Consider the following 19,448-nt stretch of genomic DNA (forward strand, 5'->3'; position numbering starts at 1 on the left):
CTCCTCTGAAATTCAGAGCCAATGTTCTCCCTCCTAGTTCTTCTGTTGCCCTTGCTCCTCCAACTTGCTGCACCTCCCCTTGAAAAACACAGTGTTTTGTTACAAGTCCAAACGTCATATCATCCTACTAATTATTTATGTTTTGTAATAGCTGTAACAAAGTAAGATATCATGACATCAGTTGTAGTGGCTAGATGGAAAGTAAAGTCTGTAACCTAGAGTGCTCCCAAAATAGTGAATAGTTTTATTTTATTCTATTATACAAATTACACCCTTTGCAAACAATGCTACATACAAACTATGCGAGCAAAAAAACTAGGCAAACATACTACCGTACTTTTTGTCATTGTAGTTTTCAATTCTGGAGTAACAATAAATAAAACTCTGTATTATATGATATTATTTGTAGAACATAGTGTAACACGGGCTACTTTACCTGGTCGGTGGACATGGTTTCCAAATGAGGTTTCTGCATTCGCCGGTTCCGTTAGCTTAGTCAACAAATTCACATGTATTGCGCTGCCCATGGTAAAGCTTAAAAATAACCTTATGTCTGGGACACAATAAATACTGACAGTTAAAGGTATGGGTGGGTGATTTCAGAAAGGCTAGCAATAGCGAGCTAGCTTTGAAAGCAAGATCTCACCTTCCCTTCTAATCACTCCCCAAAGCCACGCCTCCTCCGAAATGCATGAAAGCACACAGGCAGACCAGAGGCTAACTAGTGACATGGTGAGAACACTGATGATTGAATGAAACGCTGTCAGATTTCCTCATTTCTCATTCACTGGTGAGAAAACATTACAGTACGAAGCGCGTAATATTACAATAACACCTTCCATTCTCACTTCTTCTGCAATGGCATAATGAACGCGCTGATGATGTATGTCTGCGCGAGCAGGGTGCGCAGAGGTATGCAAATATTTTGACAGGCAGGGAGGACAGTCTATCGTAATGTTCAGACCAAATAATCTGATTGGTTGAACATTTTATGGTCCTATGCCTTCCACAGACAATATACATATAAATACATTATTTATTAAGTAAAATGTATATATTAATTATCAATTTAACCAACATTTAAATCATTAACTGCTTCAAAATGCATACTGTTAATTCAATCATTATTTGAAACATTTGCAGTTACAAATAAAAACAGTATAGCAATTACATAAACAGTGAATCATTGTACTAGGTGAATTAAGCTTTATGTACAAAGCAAGTTGAGGATCTCGTCCATCTGATGTTTGCTACTGTAATGAATGTGATACTTATTTTTTTTAAATAGGCATTCCCAACACAAAGGCCCAATCACATTTTTACTGCTTACTGTGTCTCAATTCTCTTTTGGTTGGAGGTGTAGGTGTAGGAGGAAGGGCCACATAGCCCTTCAAACAAAGATTTTTTGGGACCACACTTCAAAAGAAGCGGTATGAGAATTATCTCAGCATAAACCGGCTACAGCGGCAATGACTGCCTGAGCGAACAAGATGACGCATAAATGTAAGAATTATTGGCGTTAATAAAGATTTTAATGAAAAGTAATCATTTGTTTTATGTTAACATTCAATCATGTGTTCATATTATGGTCATGTTATTCAAAGGAATGTTTGCAAAAAAATAAAAGAAATCGCTAAGGTTTGCTAACATTAAGCCATTAACATTACTGACTGCACAATAGTGCCACAACATATTTTCATGTCTGATCAGAGCTGTAACCACCATAGACATTGAGGGGGGCTAGTCCCCCAATAAATAGAAATCGTTAAACTTTTTCTCACTCTGATTCAAGGGCCAAGGGGATGGGGTATAAAATATAATTCTCGGGAATAGCAATATGGTGGCACAGTGGCTTTACTTTTACAGTGAGCAATCCAGTTTTCTGTTATAGATCAGTGGTGCAAACTCATAATAATGGATTACTACAAACATGTGGACACATACACGTGGCGGACATAAAGACCTCAGATTTTCTCTAATATACCACTTTACCTCACACATCCACAGCCCTGAAGTAAAAGAGAGTATATCTCGCTTATAGATTGCAAATAACGAAAAGACATCACGGACAAATGTCTTGATATTATCGCATGTAGAAAGAGTTGGCAAGATACAGTTAGCTTGATAGTATTCATGTACCAATAATAAATTGTAAGTGTATTTCCTTAATTTCCCCAGCACCAAATGCAGAACAGTTAACATCAGAGCTTATCGATACAACAGTTTTTCGTAATTCAGCCACAGGGCTCATTTAATAGCGGGTTCAAGTATCCATTCCTACTTACAAGAGAAGCAAAAAAGAATCAGTTGCAAAGCTGCATTTCCTAAATACATCTTAAGCGGAAGAATAACTCCGTTATTTTAAAAACAACAATGAAGAACAAATTCAAATTAAATCTCAGTCTCTCTTAAAAGTGTCCTGAACAAGATCAGTTTGTAAAAACCATCTACTTTCCTTGATGAAAGAATAAGCAAACTACAAGTGATACATATGCATTTTAAGACAACTGAACATAACATGAAAACCCATAAGAAAACACAATGATATCATTTATACTTTTTTCATAAATTTTGCCATTGTTCTATGGGGAGGATCTCTATCTTTGAGTTGAACTGAATCTCACAATTGAATCTGCTGGTTTTGAAGATGAAGTTGAACTTTATTCACAGTGAAAACTTTAGGTAAGGTTTCTTTGTCATGTCACATGTAATGACTGGTTAGGACAGATTTATCCAGATGATATTTTACTGCTTGATGCATTATTGTTTCAGATTTGGTGAGGAGGCAGCATCAGATCTGAAAGTGCTGGATCTGAAGATGATCTACTTAGGGGTACTTCTGCTTCTTTTGTTCTACTACTTTTGTTCTACTTTTGTTCTGATACGGTTTCTCTCCAGCGTGGATCCTCTCGTGTCTTTTCAGATTTGATGACTGACTGAATCTCTCATCACAGTGTGAACACTTATAAGGTTTCTCTCCAGTGTGGATCATCTCATGTGTTTTCAGATGTACTGACTGACTGAATCTCTTGTTGCAATGTGAACACGTATAAGGTTTCTCTCCAGTGTGGATCCTCTCATGTATTTTAACATCTCCTGACTTATTGAATCTCTTGCTGCAGTGTGAACACTTAAAAGGTTTCTCTCCAGTGTGTATCCTCTCATGTATTTTCAGGTCTCCTGACTTATTGAATCTCTTGTTGCAGTGTGAACACTTATAAGGTTTCTCTCCAGTGTGGATCCTCTCATGTATTTTCAGGTCTCCTGACTTAATAAATCTTTTGTCACAGTGTGGACACAGTGTGAACACATAAGGTTTCTCTCCAGTTTGCATCCTTTCATGCGGTTTTAAACAGGTTGCTGAAGTAAAAGTCTTTTCACACTTACAGCTCATGCATTCTCCCACACCAGTATGTGTTTTATGTACTTTCAAAAAGTGTTTCTTCAGACCTGCAGCCCATAAATACATTTTACCGCACTGATCACATGCGTGCTGCCTCTCTCTAGTGTGGATGTTCATGTGTACCTTAAGGTTTGCTGATTGTGTGAAACTCTTCCCGCACTGATCACAAGTGAATGGTTTCTCTCCAGTATGAATTCTCATGTGACGCTCAAGACTTGTTTTGCATGTGAAACTCTTTCCACACCGAGTGCAGGTGAAAGATGTATTGGCTCCTCTTTTCTTTAAATCTTTCTGTTTGGCTTGAGAGCAACTCAAATGTTTTTCTCCAGCTTCGACATGATTTTTCTCCTCAACTTCACTTGATTTTTCATTCTCCTCTTTTTCTTCAATCAGCTCTGAAATAAAAATAAAAATGGTTCATTTTCAGTAACTTGTTAAAAGCTGAGAAATGTGAACATAAAAGTGAACCCTGATGTAACAGTGCAGGGCTCCAGAGTAACATTTGAGAGCAGCGCCACTAAGTTGTACGGATGTTGGCACCAGAAGCAGATTTGGTAGCACTGGGGGGATGGTGTGTGGGGTATCAAAAATAAAGATAATTTAATCATAAAATTACTACTGTTTTGCAGTAATACGTGCAGTTACTAATAATATTACACGTTTATTTCTTGGTAATACACATTTGACAGTAAAGCACTGAGTTTGAGTTGGGAAGCATGCAAAATTTACTTTCATTAACATCAATAACGTGCAAAATCTAATTTTCATATAGAAAATTTATATATTCTACTTAGTGATGTCAACGATTAATCGGCGATCGGTCGATAAGAGATGCAATCGATTAAAGCAGTTTAATTTTGGGCTGCGTGCTGCGCATGTGCAAAACACGCACGTGCGGCTGTGAGTGACGTGACGGAGCTGGATCTTTGGCAAAAATAATACACTAATGTACAAATTACGCTTTTAATGTGATCCAAACTTTAAAAGTACATTAAAACAGAAACAATATAAATTTATTTTGTATTGAAATGTAGTAACTTAGTCATGTTTAATTATAATTTCCCCAGATATAATTGTTTCATACAATTGAACGTGTCCCACAGCCATGTGCGTCGACAGGGCTGTGGGACACGAGCAGGACAGGTCTATATAAAGGCTTAAGCTATAATTCGTAATTTAATTTGTTTCTATGTTCGACTTAATTTGTGGGCACTGTCTAGGTTTCATTAATTTATTCCCAAGAAAACCCATGATTTAACTAAAATAAGGGAACAAATTAAGTCATAGGAACGAATTATTAATTCATGGCCACAAAATCTTTCATTTCCCCCCGCATGCTTACCACAGTAAGAGATACAAAAGCAGTGATTAAGTGAACGACAATAAAATAAACCTGCAAAATTAGAGGGTGAGATGGCGAGGATTTGGGAAAAGAAACAGTAAATATTAAATTCCTGGAAACTCGTGACCAACCGGCAGAACAGAACGCGTATGGCTTTAAATGTACAGGTATCGAACAACATGAATGCAAACGCAGTCACGATGTAACATTTGCCTGCTAACCCATTATTTCTCTTATAAACAAAGGTTTGTACCTCACTTGTGTTATAATACTCACATTAAAATGTTTCAAAAGGGTAACAGTGTGTTTTGTCGTAGCTCCGCCGATGGTTTTGGAAGCGGTTCTCTGACCGCGCAGCGCAGGCCCATGAGCCGCAGTTACGTGTGGGATCATTTTATTTTAAATGCCAATAATGTCAATTACAAACATTGCAATTGTGTTTTAAATTACAACAACGAGTAGCCTACAATGAAACCATTTAAAGAGGCGCGTTCAGCGGTCTCCGTGACGGGATCTGAAACAGCCAACAAAGTAAAATGATCCGTACTACGGCGCGCTCTCTTCATTTTATCAAATGATCATAAATCACATCTATCCATTTTACAGTCCTGCTACTAGCCTTTTATTTAGATTAAAACCCCTTTAATTCGGAGAAAGCCTGTGTTTTGAGTAGGGTTGGGTATCGTTTGGGTTTTTTTCGATACCGGTGCCAAATCGATACTTTTAAAACGGTACCGGTGCCTAAACGGTGCCTGAACCGATACTTAAAAATAATAAAAAATACATTAAAATTACCAATTAATAATTGGATTGGCCATTAGCACTAAACACATGTCTTTTTCATTCATTCTGGATGCCAGAGGGCGCCCTCGCACAAAAAAATCCACATATCCAGTCACAGAAGTAGCGGAACTCATGAAGCTCCAGGAAATCCCCAATATGGACAAATGCATTGCTATGGATGTAACTGAGTAAACAAGATATAAACGTTTTGAATGATAAAACAAATACAATAAACACTCGACTACGACAATGTATAGTTTATCTGTGTTATTCAAGCCATCTCTGGTATTTTCATAATAATTAAGTATATTTATAATCCATTGCCAATCGATGTATTAGTAGCCTATGGAACATATTTTCTGCCTCATTCTGTGACAAGAAGCTACAGCAGATCACAAAAGGAAGCATTTAACTGGTGTTGTGAACTAAAAAGGTTAAAATGTTCTCTTTTGTTGGACAACAGGTTTAAAAACGTGAATACAAGAGAATTTTAGCTTTAGGCATTTTAATTTAAGAATGTTTAGCTTAGCTAGTTAATGGAGGGCTACCTGCTGCCGTCAGAGCAAGTGTAATTTCTGCATTCACGCGCTCCTCGAATGCTCTCATTTCCCGAGTTGTGCTTTTAAGTCGAAATGTGAAAACAGCACGCTCGCGTTACTACAAAGATTTGTTGGGCTTGTATTATTAGAGCTTTCCGACTTGTTCACGTGCATTTTCTCAGTCGGGAAATTATTTTTCACGTGAGGTGCCGGCGATGATGCTTCTTACGTTCATTTTGGAGAAACAAAGGACAAATATTTCAATCGATCGCTCAGCCATGGCACCAAAATCTGCGTTCTGATTCAGTTCTAGTACATACCGGTTACATAGGTACCGGTGCCAAACCCTAGTTTTGAGTGGCATTTGCACATCTGCCACTGCTATAGACGCATTTCACAGTTTTAAGGTTAACGATTAATTGATTGTTAATTTAAACGACGATCGATTATGGAAATAATTGAAAATTGACATCCCTAATTCTACTCTTACTGAATCTACCATTATTATTCTATAGTATTGTATAGAACTGACCAACAACTTTAAGTCATTATAATTGATGTGCGATTCAGTAGCAAAGTGAAGAAAAGTTTGGTGATTTGTGACTTTTCTGAAACGGTGCAAAACTTTGACAAAATTTGATTTCTTCATGATTTGATGTTTTAAAATAGTTATTTATAATTTCAAATATAAAGCAAGTAGAAATTAATGACTAATAAGCCAGTAAGTGCTCCTCTGCTGCCATCTACTGGTTATAGTGGTAATTATTATTATTTTTTTTTTATTTCACATAAGTGTTTGTTTACCAGAAAACCATATTTGATATACATTGTGTTTTGTCCCATTAAACATAACATTTAAACTGGATGATTTTTAGAGCTTTAAAGTGCTGGAAATAGTTGTGTGGAATAGGGGTGGGACAATAAATCGATATGGTGATATATGGCGATCCTTCTCCATGCGATACGAGAAATGATATCTGGCGCCAAATATCTATATTCAAATTAATACAATAAGGTGATCTAAATAGATTTCCCTGTTCACAGCTTCTAAAAATGCGTGGAAATCGCGGCCGCGCCATTTCCAGCTTTCCAAAAGCGCTCTGCCTCTGAGCAAGTTCCATGAAATAGTCTTCAAATAGTCGCAGATCGATCAGTGTTTGACATCCGCGAGAGCAATTCAAAAGCGTACGGAGCAGTCTGCTCTCTATCGTGCGGTTTTGTTTACTACACAAAGACTGAAGCGTGTGATGCTTGCGGTGATTTCAGTGTCTGCTGTCTCACTAAATGAGGACATAAACACGTGAACAACACCCCCAGAACTGCTCTGAGAGTCACTTGATTAGCATTTTACCGTTTTATTTGAGTAAAACTAGCGTCATATCATATGTAAAGGTATTCACGACAACCCGTCAAAATAAAAGTTCGGTTTAACTGGGAAGACACTGTGGCAGAAATACATTACTATTGTTCAGCAGAATGTACATACTGCTACTACTAGGCTACTATTAAAATTATTAAAACTTTATTTTTTTTTTAAGTAATGATCACACAACATTTCTTCCATGTTTTAATTTTAATAGTAAACCCCCCTTTGTTTGCCAAAATAAATAAATCAACTTTGATTTGCGTTACTGATGACAGAGAATAGCGTACGCACTTTGCGTCCATGCTCTCCAAAATGGCACTACGCTGACAGAGAGGAGACGAATTGTTGAATAAATATCGTTATTTTTATTTTCTTTGCATACAAAAAGTATTCTCATCGCATCATAAAAGTCAGATTGAACCACTGATAACAGATGGAGTATTCTGACAATGTTTTTCATACTTTTCTGGACCTTGACAGTGTAATTTACTTGGCAGCCAATGGGACAGTCACAAGCCTCCCGGTTTTCATCCAAAATATATTAAATTGTGTTCCGAGGACGAACAAAGCTTTTACGGGTTTGGAACGACATGGGGGTAAGTAATTAATGACAAAATTTTCATTTTGGGGTGGAGTATCCCTTTAATCATTACATCCTAGGTGAATTGAAGACAATCAATCAATCCTTCCATGCTCGGTGCGAAAGCTCCATTTGTTGGCGATTCGCCTCACTTTTTCACACTGCGCTCAGTATGAAACGGCCTTTAAAAGGACAGAACATGCTGCCGCTTGTCATTGAAGGGAAAGTTCACCCTAAAATGTAATTTCTGTCATTATTTACTCACTAACATGTTCCAAACCTTTTTTAATATATTTATTTTGAAGAATGTGGGTAACCAAACAGAAGCTGGTCCACATTTGATAGTAGGAAGAAAAATACTATGGAAGTCACGGGACCAGCAACTGTTTGGTTTTTCACTGACCACTCATAAACTTTGTTTATTCAAAAACACAAAGTGTAGGCTACACAGTAAAATCTCCAGTGTTGAAATCCCAGTGTTAAGGACTTTTAGAGTAAAGAGTTAAAGTTGTGGTGTTGAATTTTAAAGGATTAACACTAGCTAGTGTAAACAGCACCCTCTGGACGGTGTTAATACGGAAAATTACCCTCATTAACACTGTTGAGAGTTATTAGTGACATCCGGGACATTTTCTCATGTGCGAGCCTAATCCGTCTGAAATATTTTTCACAGACGCCATTTTCTTTGCTCGCGATGCGGAGCATATTAGGATGGAAAACAGCGATGTAAAGTGTTTAATCCTACTCACAAAGTGTGTTTTGTAATATCATATCATTTTATAATTATTTAAATGTGTTGGGTGCGCCTAAAAACGTTTATCAATGGCATTCCTTTCACTCGCGATGCGGAACAGACGAGGACTTTTCTAAAAGGGAATATCCGAAAGTACGTTAAGTGTTTTAATCTCATTTAAAATATGTATTTTATAACATCATATTAATTTATAGCCATACTTATGTGTTGTGCTCTCCTAAATGTTTTTTTTTAGAGAGATATTTTCTTTCTCTCGCGGTGCGAGCAGACGGGGAAGTTGGTTTTAACAAGGAAAACACTGAAAGTAAGTGTTTTACCTCATTTACTATATGTATTTTATAACATCATATTGATTTATAGTGATATTCATCTGCTGTGCACTCTTAAACTTTTTCTCAGAGAGATATTTTCGTTCACTCGTGATGCTCCGGAGCAGATGAGGAAGTTAGTTTTAACGAGGAAAACGCCAAAAGTAAGTATTTTACTTCATTTACGATATGCATTTTATAAAATAATATTACTTTATGACAATATCTATAGATGTGCGCGCCTAAACGATCCGAAACGTTTCTCACAGATGACATTTGAATTTGAAGGGAAGTGTTTTACCTCATTTATGTATGTTGTAACTAGGGTTGTTCCGATTCCGATACTAGTATCGGAAATTCCACCGATACCACAAAAAATTCTGGCATCGGTATCGGCGAGTACTTGAACCCATGTACGATCCGATACCATTTTCTTAAACAAGACCTATAGGGTGTTTCGCAAACGGAAGGCTGGATCCTACCGAGGCTGCAGCCTTCCTAGTTCAGTCCTTCAGAGTCCTGTAGGCTAGACTCCTCATCGGCATATAAACGCTAGAATGAGACGCTCTAGTAAGTGCGCGTGGCTACGTCACATATGTTCCCGCCCTTACCGTCACGGCACAAAAACACTAATAAAACTTGGTTTTGGAAAAAAACCTTTGTATTACAAATCTTTATATTATTTGGCTTTCTATTAATGCAATACAATGAAAAACCGCCATGATCTCCCTGTGGCATAAATTATTGGCAGTTTAGCGTTTAGTAAGTAATTTACACCAAAACAAAAGATAACATCTATCCTTTCATGTCCGAAAACATTATTTTTGTCTTAGATTTCATAATAAATTCAGACAAGCTCAGTACGGACTCGTTTTTCGTCAGTTTATTTTCATGAAATGGAATGGGTACAAAGGATTGTGGGTGATTGAAGGTTGCGGAGGATACATCCCATGCATCCTTCAAATTCAGCTGAAAGAAGGACGCGAAACGAAGGCTGTCTTCCAATGATCCTTCCGATTGAGATGGCCTTCAGCCGAGATATGCAACCTTTGTAGGATGCAGCCTTCCGTTTGAGAAACACCCATAGTTATGCGCACTAGCTTTGCTTAACGCTGCAAATCGGAAATCAATTCTTCTTCGCTGCTCAGAATGAAAACACAGGAAGTTGTGCTGTGTTGCCACAAGCAACCACTTTTTTAGAGCAGCGAAGAAGAAATACAAACGTGCTAGCACATTGCCAATAAATCACTCGCATATGCGACTAAATAATGTGAAATATTAGCCACTGACTAATAAATGCTCAGATTTTACTCGCCAGTGTGTGAGTTGGAGGCTATGTATAAGTTTAGCACAGATATATTGTCATCCTCCGAACACTCTGACTGAGCGCTTCAGAGTTTCACTCTCCGTTAAGCGATCTGTGCTATTTATCAGTTCATCTGAATGAATGCGCAGCGCACCTGTATTTGGCGTACCGTAAGCTCTAGTGTGAAGTGCACGACTCGCCGTCGCTTTGCTTTTTCCTCACACAGAGAGAGAGAGAGAGTCTTACATGTAGCGCATCAATTCTGCATGGTATATAAACGATATTCCTTGTTGTATTTTCCTGTCAAAATAACGGAGTTCCTTTGGAATTCTTCAGCTTTTAAGAACTGCTGGGTTCTCCAGTAGTAGGCGGAGCTAATGCGCAAACGACAATCTCGTTGGCTGGCGCTCACCTATTATCCTCCCTGTTTTGATTTCAGCAAATCATTTCGAGCGAACGCAAACAACCTGATTAATATTCATGAATCCATCAGCTCGTAAATCCTTAGTGCGTTTTATATTGTTCTTAGTAGAATTCATAGTATGATTATCTTTATCAGTATTACTGATAGTTTCCCCCCCCCCCCCCATTTTTTACAGAAACACTGAATGACCAAAAAAGCACCACCACCAGTCTTAAGTTCAGTTAAAATGACTAATATGTATTCATACATGGTTACCAAGTTTTAATTCTAATTGCTAAAGTTATATCATTAAATAATACTTGATTATCATAATATATTTATAATGCTTGACTGACTGATGTTAAGAGTGTACTTTTAGATATTTAAAAAGATGTGCCATTTTCCAAACATTATATATTATATTTTTTTGTTTACTCGCCAGACTATCTATCTATCTATCTATCTATCTATCTATCTATCTCACAGTATATGGTGAAGCACACCATAAAATAATTGTATCGTTTCATACAGGGCTAGTAGTACATACAGCTGTATAACCAGATACACACCCAAGTATTGGATCAGTACTCGGTATCGGCCGATACCCTGAGCCTAGGTATCGGAATCGGTATCGGGAAGGGAAAAAGGGTATCGGAACATCTCTAGTTGTAACGTCATATTGTCAAATCAAACCACTGTAAACTACCCAAATCTAAATGACAATATAAGTCATTTGTTCTTGTGTCTCATGACCAATTTTTGTGATTTCATTAAGCATGAATTGATGTGAATGTTGATGTGTCCTTATATTGGATTTGAGTGCTGTTTTCATTGAATTAATTTGAAAATAACACTTTCAGTAAACTCAAACTCTCTATACTGAGTGAATTACATTGTTCATCATTCAAAGTGATTTTGTGCCCTCACAAGTCTTGAAGAATGGCACATGAGTTGCAATTAACTACTTTAGACACTTTATTATCTTATTATCTTTAAGCATTAAATTGTGTTTTGAATTCAGCAAAAGTGAGTCGTATGGGTTTGGAATTACAATTTTAAGTAAACTAGTTCTTTAATATTGTTACAGATGGTTCATGCTGGCTTAACAGAAAAATCAAAAGAAGATGATGTGCTTGAAGAGTATGAAGCCACCAATACATGGGTAAGCCACAATTGCACATTTTAAGATTATTGATTGTCATGTTTATTTAAAAAAAAACATTAATAATAAAGAGTCTGATTTCTTTCTAAAAAAATATATATATAAACTGTAAGTTTTTGATATGCTTGGACTGTCATTTATTTATGTGCTATCCCATTTATGTGCATTAATTTTGATAGGAGTCGTCCAACCTCCGTACAGAGATCAGTATGCACTTGGAATTGTGACTTTGTCTCTGTCGTTAGAAGACCCATTTTCTAGTAACACCGTGTCCTAACTACACGCGACGCGACAAGATTCCAGCGACAAGCAATTTGGGTGTCCACACCAGACGCGACGCGACACCGCGATGCGACAGAATCAATCAAATATCACAGCCAATCAGAAGCGTGTGTGGGCGGGCTCTCTCTGGAAGCGCACTGCTCTTGCAACGAAATGGATACGTTTATAATCTAATTCATAAATATTAAAGCTTTTTAACATCATTAAATATACATACTGAGTGACCGATAACATCTTTGTTATGGAATACACTCGTTGGTTCGCAGTGAGTTGATTAATTAATATCTTTGATTTAATTTATTTTTCAAGATCTGAGGTAAACTATCTGTTGTTGCTCTCAGTATGGCTATAGGGTCACGCAGTATGATATTTAAACTCATATTAGACACGTTTAACTTTGAATAAAGCATATAATCACCTGAGATTATCTACTATCATATAGTTTGTATGTTGTTGTTCCAGCCGCGACATCGCGGAAATAGAAACCGTTTCTAAATTAGAAATTTCACGTGTCGCCGTCGCGGCTAGTTAGGACAAAAACTCTGATTAACATGGAAAGATACCTTTTATCGCGTGTCGTGGCGTCGCGTGTAGTTAGGACACTGTGTAAGACTGACTTTCTTTTTACAATATACATTTACAGTGAATTAAATGCTTTTCCTTAAAGGGATAGTTCACCCAAAAATGAAAATTAAAGGGTTAGTTCATACAAAATTAGCCCATGTTTTACTCACCCTCAAGTCATCCTAGATGACTTTCTTCTTTCAAAAGAATCCAATCTGAGTTTTATTATCCTGGCACTTCCGAGCTTTATAATAGCAGTGATTGGGTGTTGCTGTTCAACAGTCCAAAAGAAGTGCAATAAAGTGCATCCATCCATAATAAACAGTGCCTCACACGGCTCTGGGGAGTGAATAAAGGCCTCCTGTAGTGAATCAATGCGTTTTTGTTAGAAAAATATCCATATTTAAAACAAACACTTTCCTCTAGCTTGCGCTAACTGTCGTGTGCGCAAACCGTTTCGGGTGGATGATGTAGGACTTTAGTGAAGTTTTGGCTCCAGTGAAATATGCTAGTCTCACGAGAACCAACATTTGTTTACAGGAGCAAAGGAAGAAAATGTTCCTTACTTTAGCAAAGACAAACCACTCTCTTCTTGGCTTACATCGAAATCCTCCGACATTTCTCTTTACAAATCCTTGTTTTGTATTTCTAATTCATGATTCGTTTGTTTTGCTCTCTGCTCTTCCGCTTTCGTCACTTCTCACCGGTGCATGCACTACACCGACGTCCTGTGTCATCCGCCCGGAAAGGCTTCCACGTACAACATTTAGCGCAAGCTAGAGAAAAGTGTTTATAACGTTTTAAATTTAAGAGACGTGTAAGGCATGTTTTATTATGGATGGATGCACTTTATTGCACTTGTTTTGGACTGTTGAACAGAAACACCAACCCACTGCCATTATAAAGTTTGGATTAGCCAGGAAATGTTTTTATATCATTCCGATTGGATTCGTCTGAAAGAAGAAAGTCATATACACCTATAGGTTGCCTTGCAGGTGAGTAAATCATGGGGTAATTTGAATTTTCGGGTGAACTAACCCTTTAAGTTATTATTTACTCACCCTTTTGTTTTTCTAATGCGGTATGCCCTTTTTTCTTTTTCAGACCTGCTTGTCCTTATAATGTCAGTATATGCCAATAAATATCAAGCTTTTGAAAAAGATGCAAAAGGATCAGAGTGGTCGCATGTATTTCTTCTGTAGATTATTCAAAATATAACCTTTTGTGTTCCTCAGAAGAGAGAACGTCATACAGGTTTGGAACCACGTGAGGATAAATAAATAATGACAGAATTTTCAGTTTTGGGTGAAGTTCTTGTATTGCAATTCATACTTGTCTCTGACATTTCACCTGATAATAGTTTTGATAAATGGATGTGGAATGATCCTGTTTTGGTTTGTACTTATATTTATTTATTTTTCAATTTTACAGGGGCAGTTCTGTGATGAGAGTATTCTCTCCAAGGAGGTCCAAACACCAGCATAGACTTTGATTAGTGAGCATTAACATGCATTCAGCTTTTATGGTAATGAATGGAATGCTGTTGTTTAACCTCCTAAATGTCAGCATTATAAACCTTATGACATTAATGGACCAAATAAGAATGTTTTTTGTGTCTTTGCACTGATTTGCTTCTACATTATGATGTTTAATTGTTGTAAGAACATGTTCTTTACATGTATTGAAAACATTGAGTGTGAAGACATTTTGGTGTAGGGAAAAAATATTTACAATGTTTCAATAAAATAAATAAATGTAAACGTGTATTGTTTTGTGGGTTTATTTTTTAATATTTTCACCTGAACACTGGTGCAGTGTTGACCAGTTAATCCATAAGTGTTAACTTTCAACACCAACTTTGGTGTTCTCATCATCTATTCTGGTTTTGATATTTTACATGTTAAGAGTTTGTTAGTTAACACTGTCAGAGTGTTAAAAATGTTAACTCTTTCAAAAGTGTTAATTTAACACTTTAGCAGTGATTCCCATATGTACACTGGGTAAGTGTTAATTTTAACTCTGAGGGAGTTAAATCCACTCTTGCTGTGTACATTCATGCTGCTCACATATTATTGTAGCACAGTTTGCACTGAATACAGTGTAATCAGCCTTTAGACATTAATGTTTTTTTTTTGATACTGAAAAAACACAAATGTCAGGGCGTGTAAAAAACTTCTCCAGAGCCCCAAAACCATCAGACCCCAGAGGATTAAAGCTTAGCCTAACGTACCACAAACAACCATTAAATATGAATGAAGAATAAACACCAACCTCCTTGTTCCTCGTGTGTTATTCTCCAGGTTTCTGGTTCCTCGTGTTTTATTCTCCAGGTTTCTGGTTCCTCTTGTTTTATTCTCCAGGTTTCTGGTTCCTCTTGTTTTATTCTCCAGGTTTCTGGTTCCTCTTGTTTTATTCTCCAGGTTTCTGGTTCCTCCTGTTTTATTTTCCAGGTTTCTGGTTCCTCCTGTTTTATTTTCCAGGTTCTGGTTCCTCCTGTTTTATTTTCCAGGTTTCTGGTTCCTCCTGTTTTATTCTCCAGGTTTCTGGTTCCTCGTGTTTTATTTTCCAGGTTTCTGGTTCACTCGTGTCCTCCTCACTCTCCTCTTTAACAAACACCATCTTCACAGCAGCAGATCTCAGCTCAGATGATACTCCTCCAGATATTCCTGCTTGCTTCAAAACTTAGTCACGACTGTGAAGATGAGAATATTACAGATATTTATTGACCTGATTCAAAAACTGTATTTTTCTGCTTACAGAAACTACATTTCCAAGAGTTTGTATTAAGCTAGCATCGAAACAAAACAACAGAGAGAGCGGTGAAACTAATCTTCTTCATCTGAGGTTTACTGGTGTTTGGCAAACAAACGTCTGTGTTTTAGCGCCACCCGCTGGACTGGAGTGAATACAGGTAAAATTACTTAGTGCGTGTGTAAGGTGCGCTGTTTTTTCCTTAAAAATAAATAAATAAATAATAATAATAATAAAAATAAATAGGCCAGAATTATAAAAAATAATATAAAATTATAGGCCTGGTTTCACAGACAAGGCTTAGACTAAGTCAGAATTAGGGCATAGTTCAATTAGGACATTTAATTAATTTGAAGAAAGGCATTGATATATTTTAAGATCAATCAGTGCAAGTTTCTCTCAGCCGAAACAGCTCAGACCAAGGGCCGGAGTGGGACTCATTTTCAGCCCTGGAGTTTCATGCCTTAGACCGGTCCACTTTAGTTCACGATTGACTATATTAAAATATTGTAATTAAAAGCTCAGTATATGAGTCTGCATTAGTGCACTGTTGTATTGACAATTGTATTTTTAAAGTAAATAAGGGACACTCAAAATATTTGTACTGTACCATAATCTATGTCTGCCTGCAGTTAAAAAGTTCTCAGAAATAATCACATTTGTTTTGCTTAACCTAAGGTACAATTACTCTTAAAATAATTTTAATGTCATCAGCCTGAGTAAATTTTACCATTATTGAAGAGTGACTGCACAAGTAGTGTAGTAATTTAGGTGAAAATACTGTGCAATTACATACAAATGGAATGAAATTTGAAAGCATAACTGAATGTCTATTAAATGTCAGTCAATAAAGCATTTTTTTTTTTTTAAACAATGGCACTAAACAAACATTTTAATGCAACCATATAGCCTCTGAATGAATGAAAATGCATATTTTTCAAATAAAGAAAACTTAGAGAGTGTGGGCTGTTTCTGCTGCTTGAATTTGTAGTTAATAATGAGGTCCAAGTCTAAGAGTAGGCTACCCTAATTATTATTATTATTATTATTTATTTATTTATTTTTAAAGTATATTCTCTATTTAACAGCGTGAAAGACTTCTCTCAGGTAGACTGAATATTTTCCTGCCTTGCTGGATGTTGGGCTCATGATCAATAAGTTGTTTGCATTCGCCCAAACTGATTTGGCAAAATCAAAACGCAGACGGTGAAGCGAATTGGTGTTAGAGCGAGTCCCGTTTGCTGTGAAGCGGAAGCAACTGGCAGAGAATTCCGCTTGGTCTTAAAGCCTTCCTCAAATGGCTATGTTCACAAATAAAACAATAATTATCAATTGAGAATTTGTTATACCTATGGGCTGTTGGTCATGTGACGTATGCCTGCAATTGCGAATACGGGACAAACTGTGTTTCCGTAGGCTATAGCTTTCATACGGGAGGCTTTTTTGATGCATTATACGGGACGATTCCGTATTATTGCTAATGATTCCGTTAGCAACCCTAGTCATCATTAACCTGCAGGATGCACTCTGCGAGTGGGGCTGCGAGAAAATTATAAATAAAAAGAGTGGGGCTGCTGTGAATGTGCAATCTCAGTTATAAGCATATCTCAACCCAGTGGCATGACAACACCACGGCCCAAAAAACAGACCGGCCCACCAGGAATCCTCTCGGGTGCTCCCGATTAGCCAATCCGAGCCTGGCTCAGACTTACATTTTAGTCTGGGATTAGGCTTACGCATTGTCTGTGAAACTGCAATTGTTTTCTGGCCCAGCTCTGGTCCAAACAACCACTTTTCTCTCGGCCCACATACCGCAATGAATGAACTGAATTAAAAACAAGGGCTACACATGGGCCATAACTGGGCCAAGTCTCAGTCAGTTAATAACTTATAACTGGCCCTGAAGTGGCCCAGAACAGGTTTTATTATAGGTACAGATTCTCAGCAATAAGAAAACCACATCAACACCAGCCTTTAACCAGAAACCCCAAAACTGAGCCATACCCAGCCGATCTTGTCCAAATCACGTGTATAAATAAGTCATGAGAATTTTAAATTCTGAAAATTACTTTATTTAACAGTCATACACAAACACAAAATTGTTTATATTATAACAAAGGTATTAACATTTGAACACTTTCTAACATAGTTCCTGTGGCTCAGTGGTTGAGCATTGCGTTAGCAGCGCAAAAAAAGGTTGTGGGTTCAACACTACTGATAAAAAAAATGTATAGCCTGAATGCACTGTAAGTCGCTTTTAGTGTCTGCTAAATGCATAAATGTAAATGTAACATTGAAATTAAACAAAGTAATTTATTCAAAGTGTAAAACAAACTTGTTAAATTAAAACAATGACTAAAAGTAAAACAGTGTGGTTAAACGTGTGAAAAGCAATCCTATTCTGGAGCAAACTGAAGACATCTCTGTAGGCTTCAATCTCCTGTTCAATCAACAATGATTGTTGTGTCAAGCGATTTTTTCTTACAGTAGCTAAACGAGAGAAAAATAAATTAATTAGTGGTGTCAAAATTAGCGCGTTAACTCAGGCGATTATTTTTTTTTTTCAGTTTAAGGCGTTAACAAATATTTAACTAACGCAGGGGCGGGGGCTGGCCAACCCTCTCACAACTGCTGTTTCTGTCGCTTTTTCTCTTGACAAGAAGTGCATTTATTCAGTCGCAGAATGTCTTTATGACCACATCAAACAGGAGACGTTTCAGACGTGCGCTCCAGCTTCACTTCAGCGCGAGTCAAACGAGCGCGGAAACGGTACTGCGCTCACAGTGTATCATTTCATATCAAAGTGCGAAATAAACTACGTGCATGCAATGTCATGGTCAGATTAAGGCGATTAATGCTCCCTTAAATCTGTGCGTGCATGTAATATGTTATATGAGTCACATTTAAAAGCATGTCTCTGAAATGGTTTTCAAAACTGTCCTGGAGCAGCCCATCACTGTCTCCCTCATCTAACACGCCCAATTCAACTCATCAGTTCATTAACAGAGACCTGAAGTGGGTCAGAAATGGTAAAAGAGTTGAGAGAAAATGATGCGTGTCAGATCCGCATCATGTTCAGCAGTGACAGCTCTTGTAGAAATAACAACCAAAATAACCCAATAACCAGCTGCTGTGATGTCTATTAATCAAAGGACAAAGAAAAAAAAAGTGGGAAAAAAATGACTTTTATAGCTTTAAGGATTAATCTATATTTAATTTAGAATTTAGTGTTTGATAACTTCAATTTCTGTGTATTTCTGCTGAAGGGCACAGGTCAATGTGAAGATTGTTTTAAGTTCACTTAAATTACAAGTTGTTGTTTTTTTCTTTTTTTAAGTCTAATAAATGTTAAAATTGATATCTCTCAGTTATACTCTAAGGCTTAGTTCACACTGCAGGTCTTAATGCTCAGATCGGATTTTTTGCGCAATTGTTCACATTGTCATTTAAATGCGACTGCCATCAGTCTCATGTGTGAACCGTATACGGCCCTGAAGTGACCCGCATGCGCAGAAGAAGACGTGACGTCAGACGCAGCACACTGTGTTTGTGGAAATAAAAATGGATGCTGCTCGTGTTAGCGCGTGTTTAGTAATTTCCAAGTTAATGTGCAATCGGAGCCTAAATAACAAAGTGATAAGAAGAAGAATATTAAGAAGAAGGAGAGCACGATTTCCTCCAGCGTAGAATTGTGATGTCTGTTTTTATAGAGAAATCAGTATTGGTATCAGTGATACTGGCCTTCAGTCATAAAAAAAAAGATGCCATTAAACAAATATAAAAAATGTACTGTCTTTATGTTGTTTGCACATTAATTTGAAGATTGAATGTGGAATTATTGCAATATAAAAGTTTATTTAAAAACTTTAATGTTAGGTGGGATTAATCGCGATTAATTTCAGAAA

At 37.1% G+C, this 19,448-nt stretch overlaps 1 protein-coding gene across 1 annotated transcript; it reads right to left on the bottom strand.

Annotated features, from left to right (window-relative positions):
* Nucleotides 1–1,508: 1,508 nt before the first annotated feature.
* Nucleotides 1,509–15,370, bottom strand: LOC131535801 (zinc finger protein 501-like; the record flags this gene model as incomplete). The annotated part of the gene is made up of 2 exons (XM_058768306.1): nt 1,509–3,798; nt 15,064–15,370. Coding segments are annotated over 2 exons (1,278 nt in total), but the record flags the coding sequence as incomplete, so codon positions are not given.
* Between the last annotated feature and the right edge of the window lie 4,078 nt (nt 15,371–19,448).

This window comes from Onychostoma macrolepis, chromosome 03 (genome assembly GCF_012432095.1).
Source record: "Onychostoma macrolepis isolate SWU-2019 chromosome 03, ASM1243209v1, whole genome shotgun sequence".
Taxonomy (NCBI): Eukaryota; Metazoa; Chordata; class Actinopteri; order Cypriniformes; family Cyprinidae; genus Onychostoma; species Onychostoma macrolepis.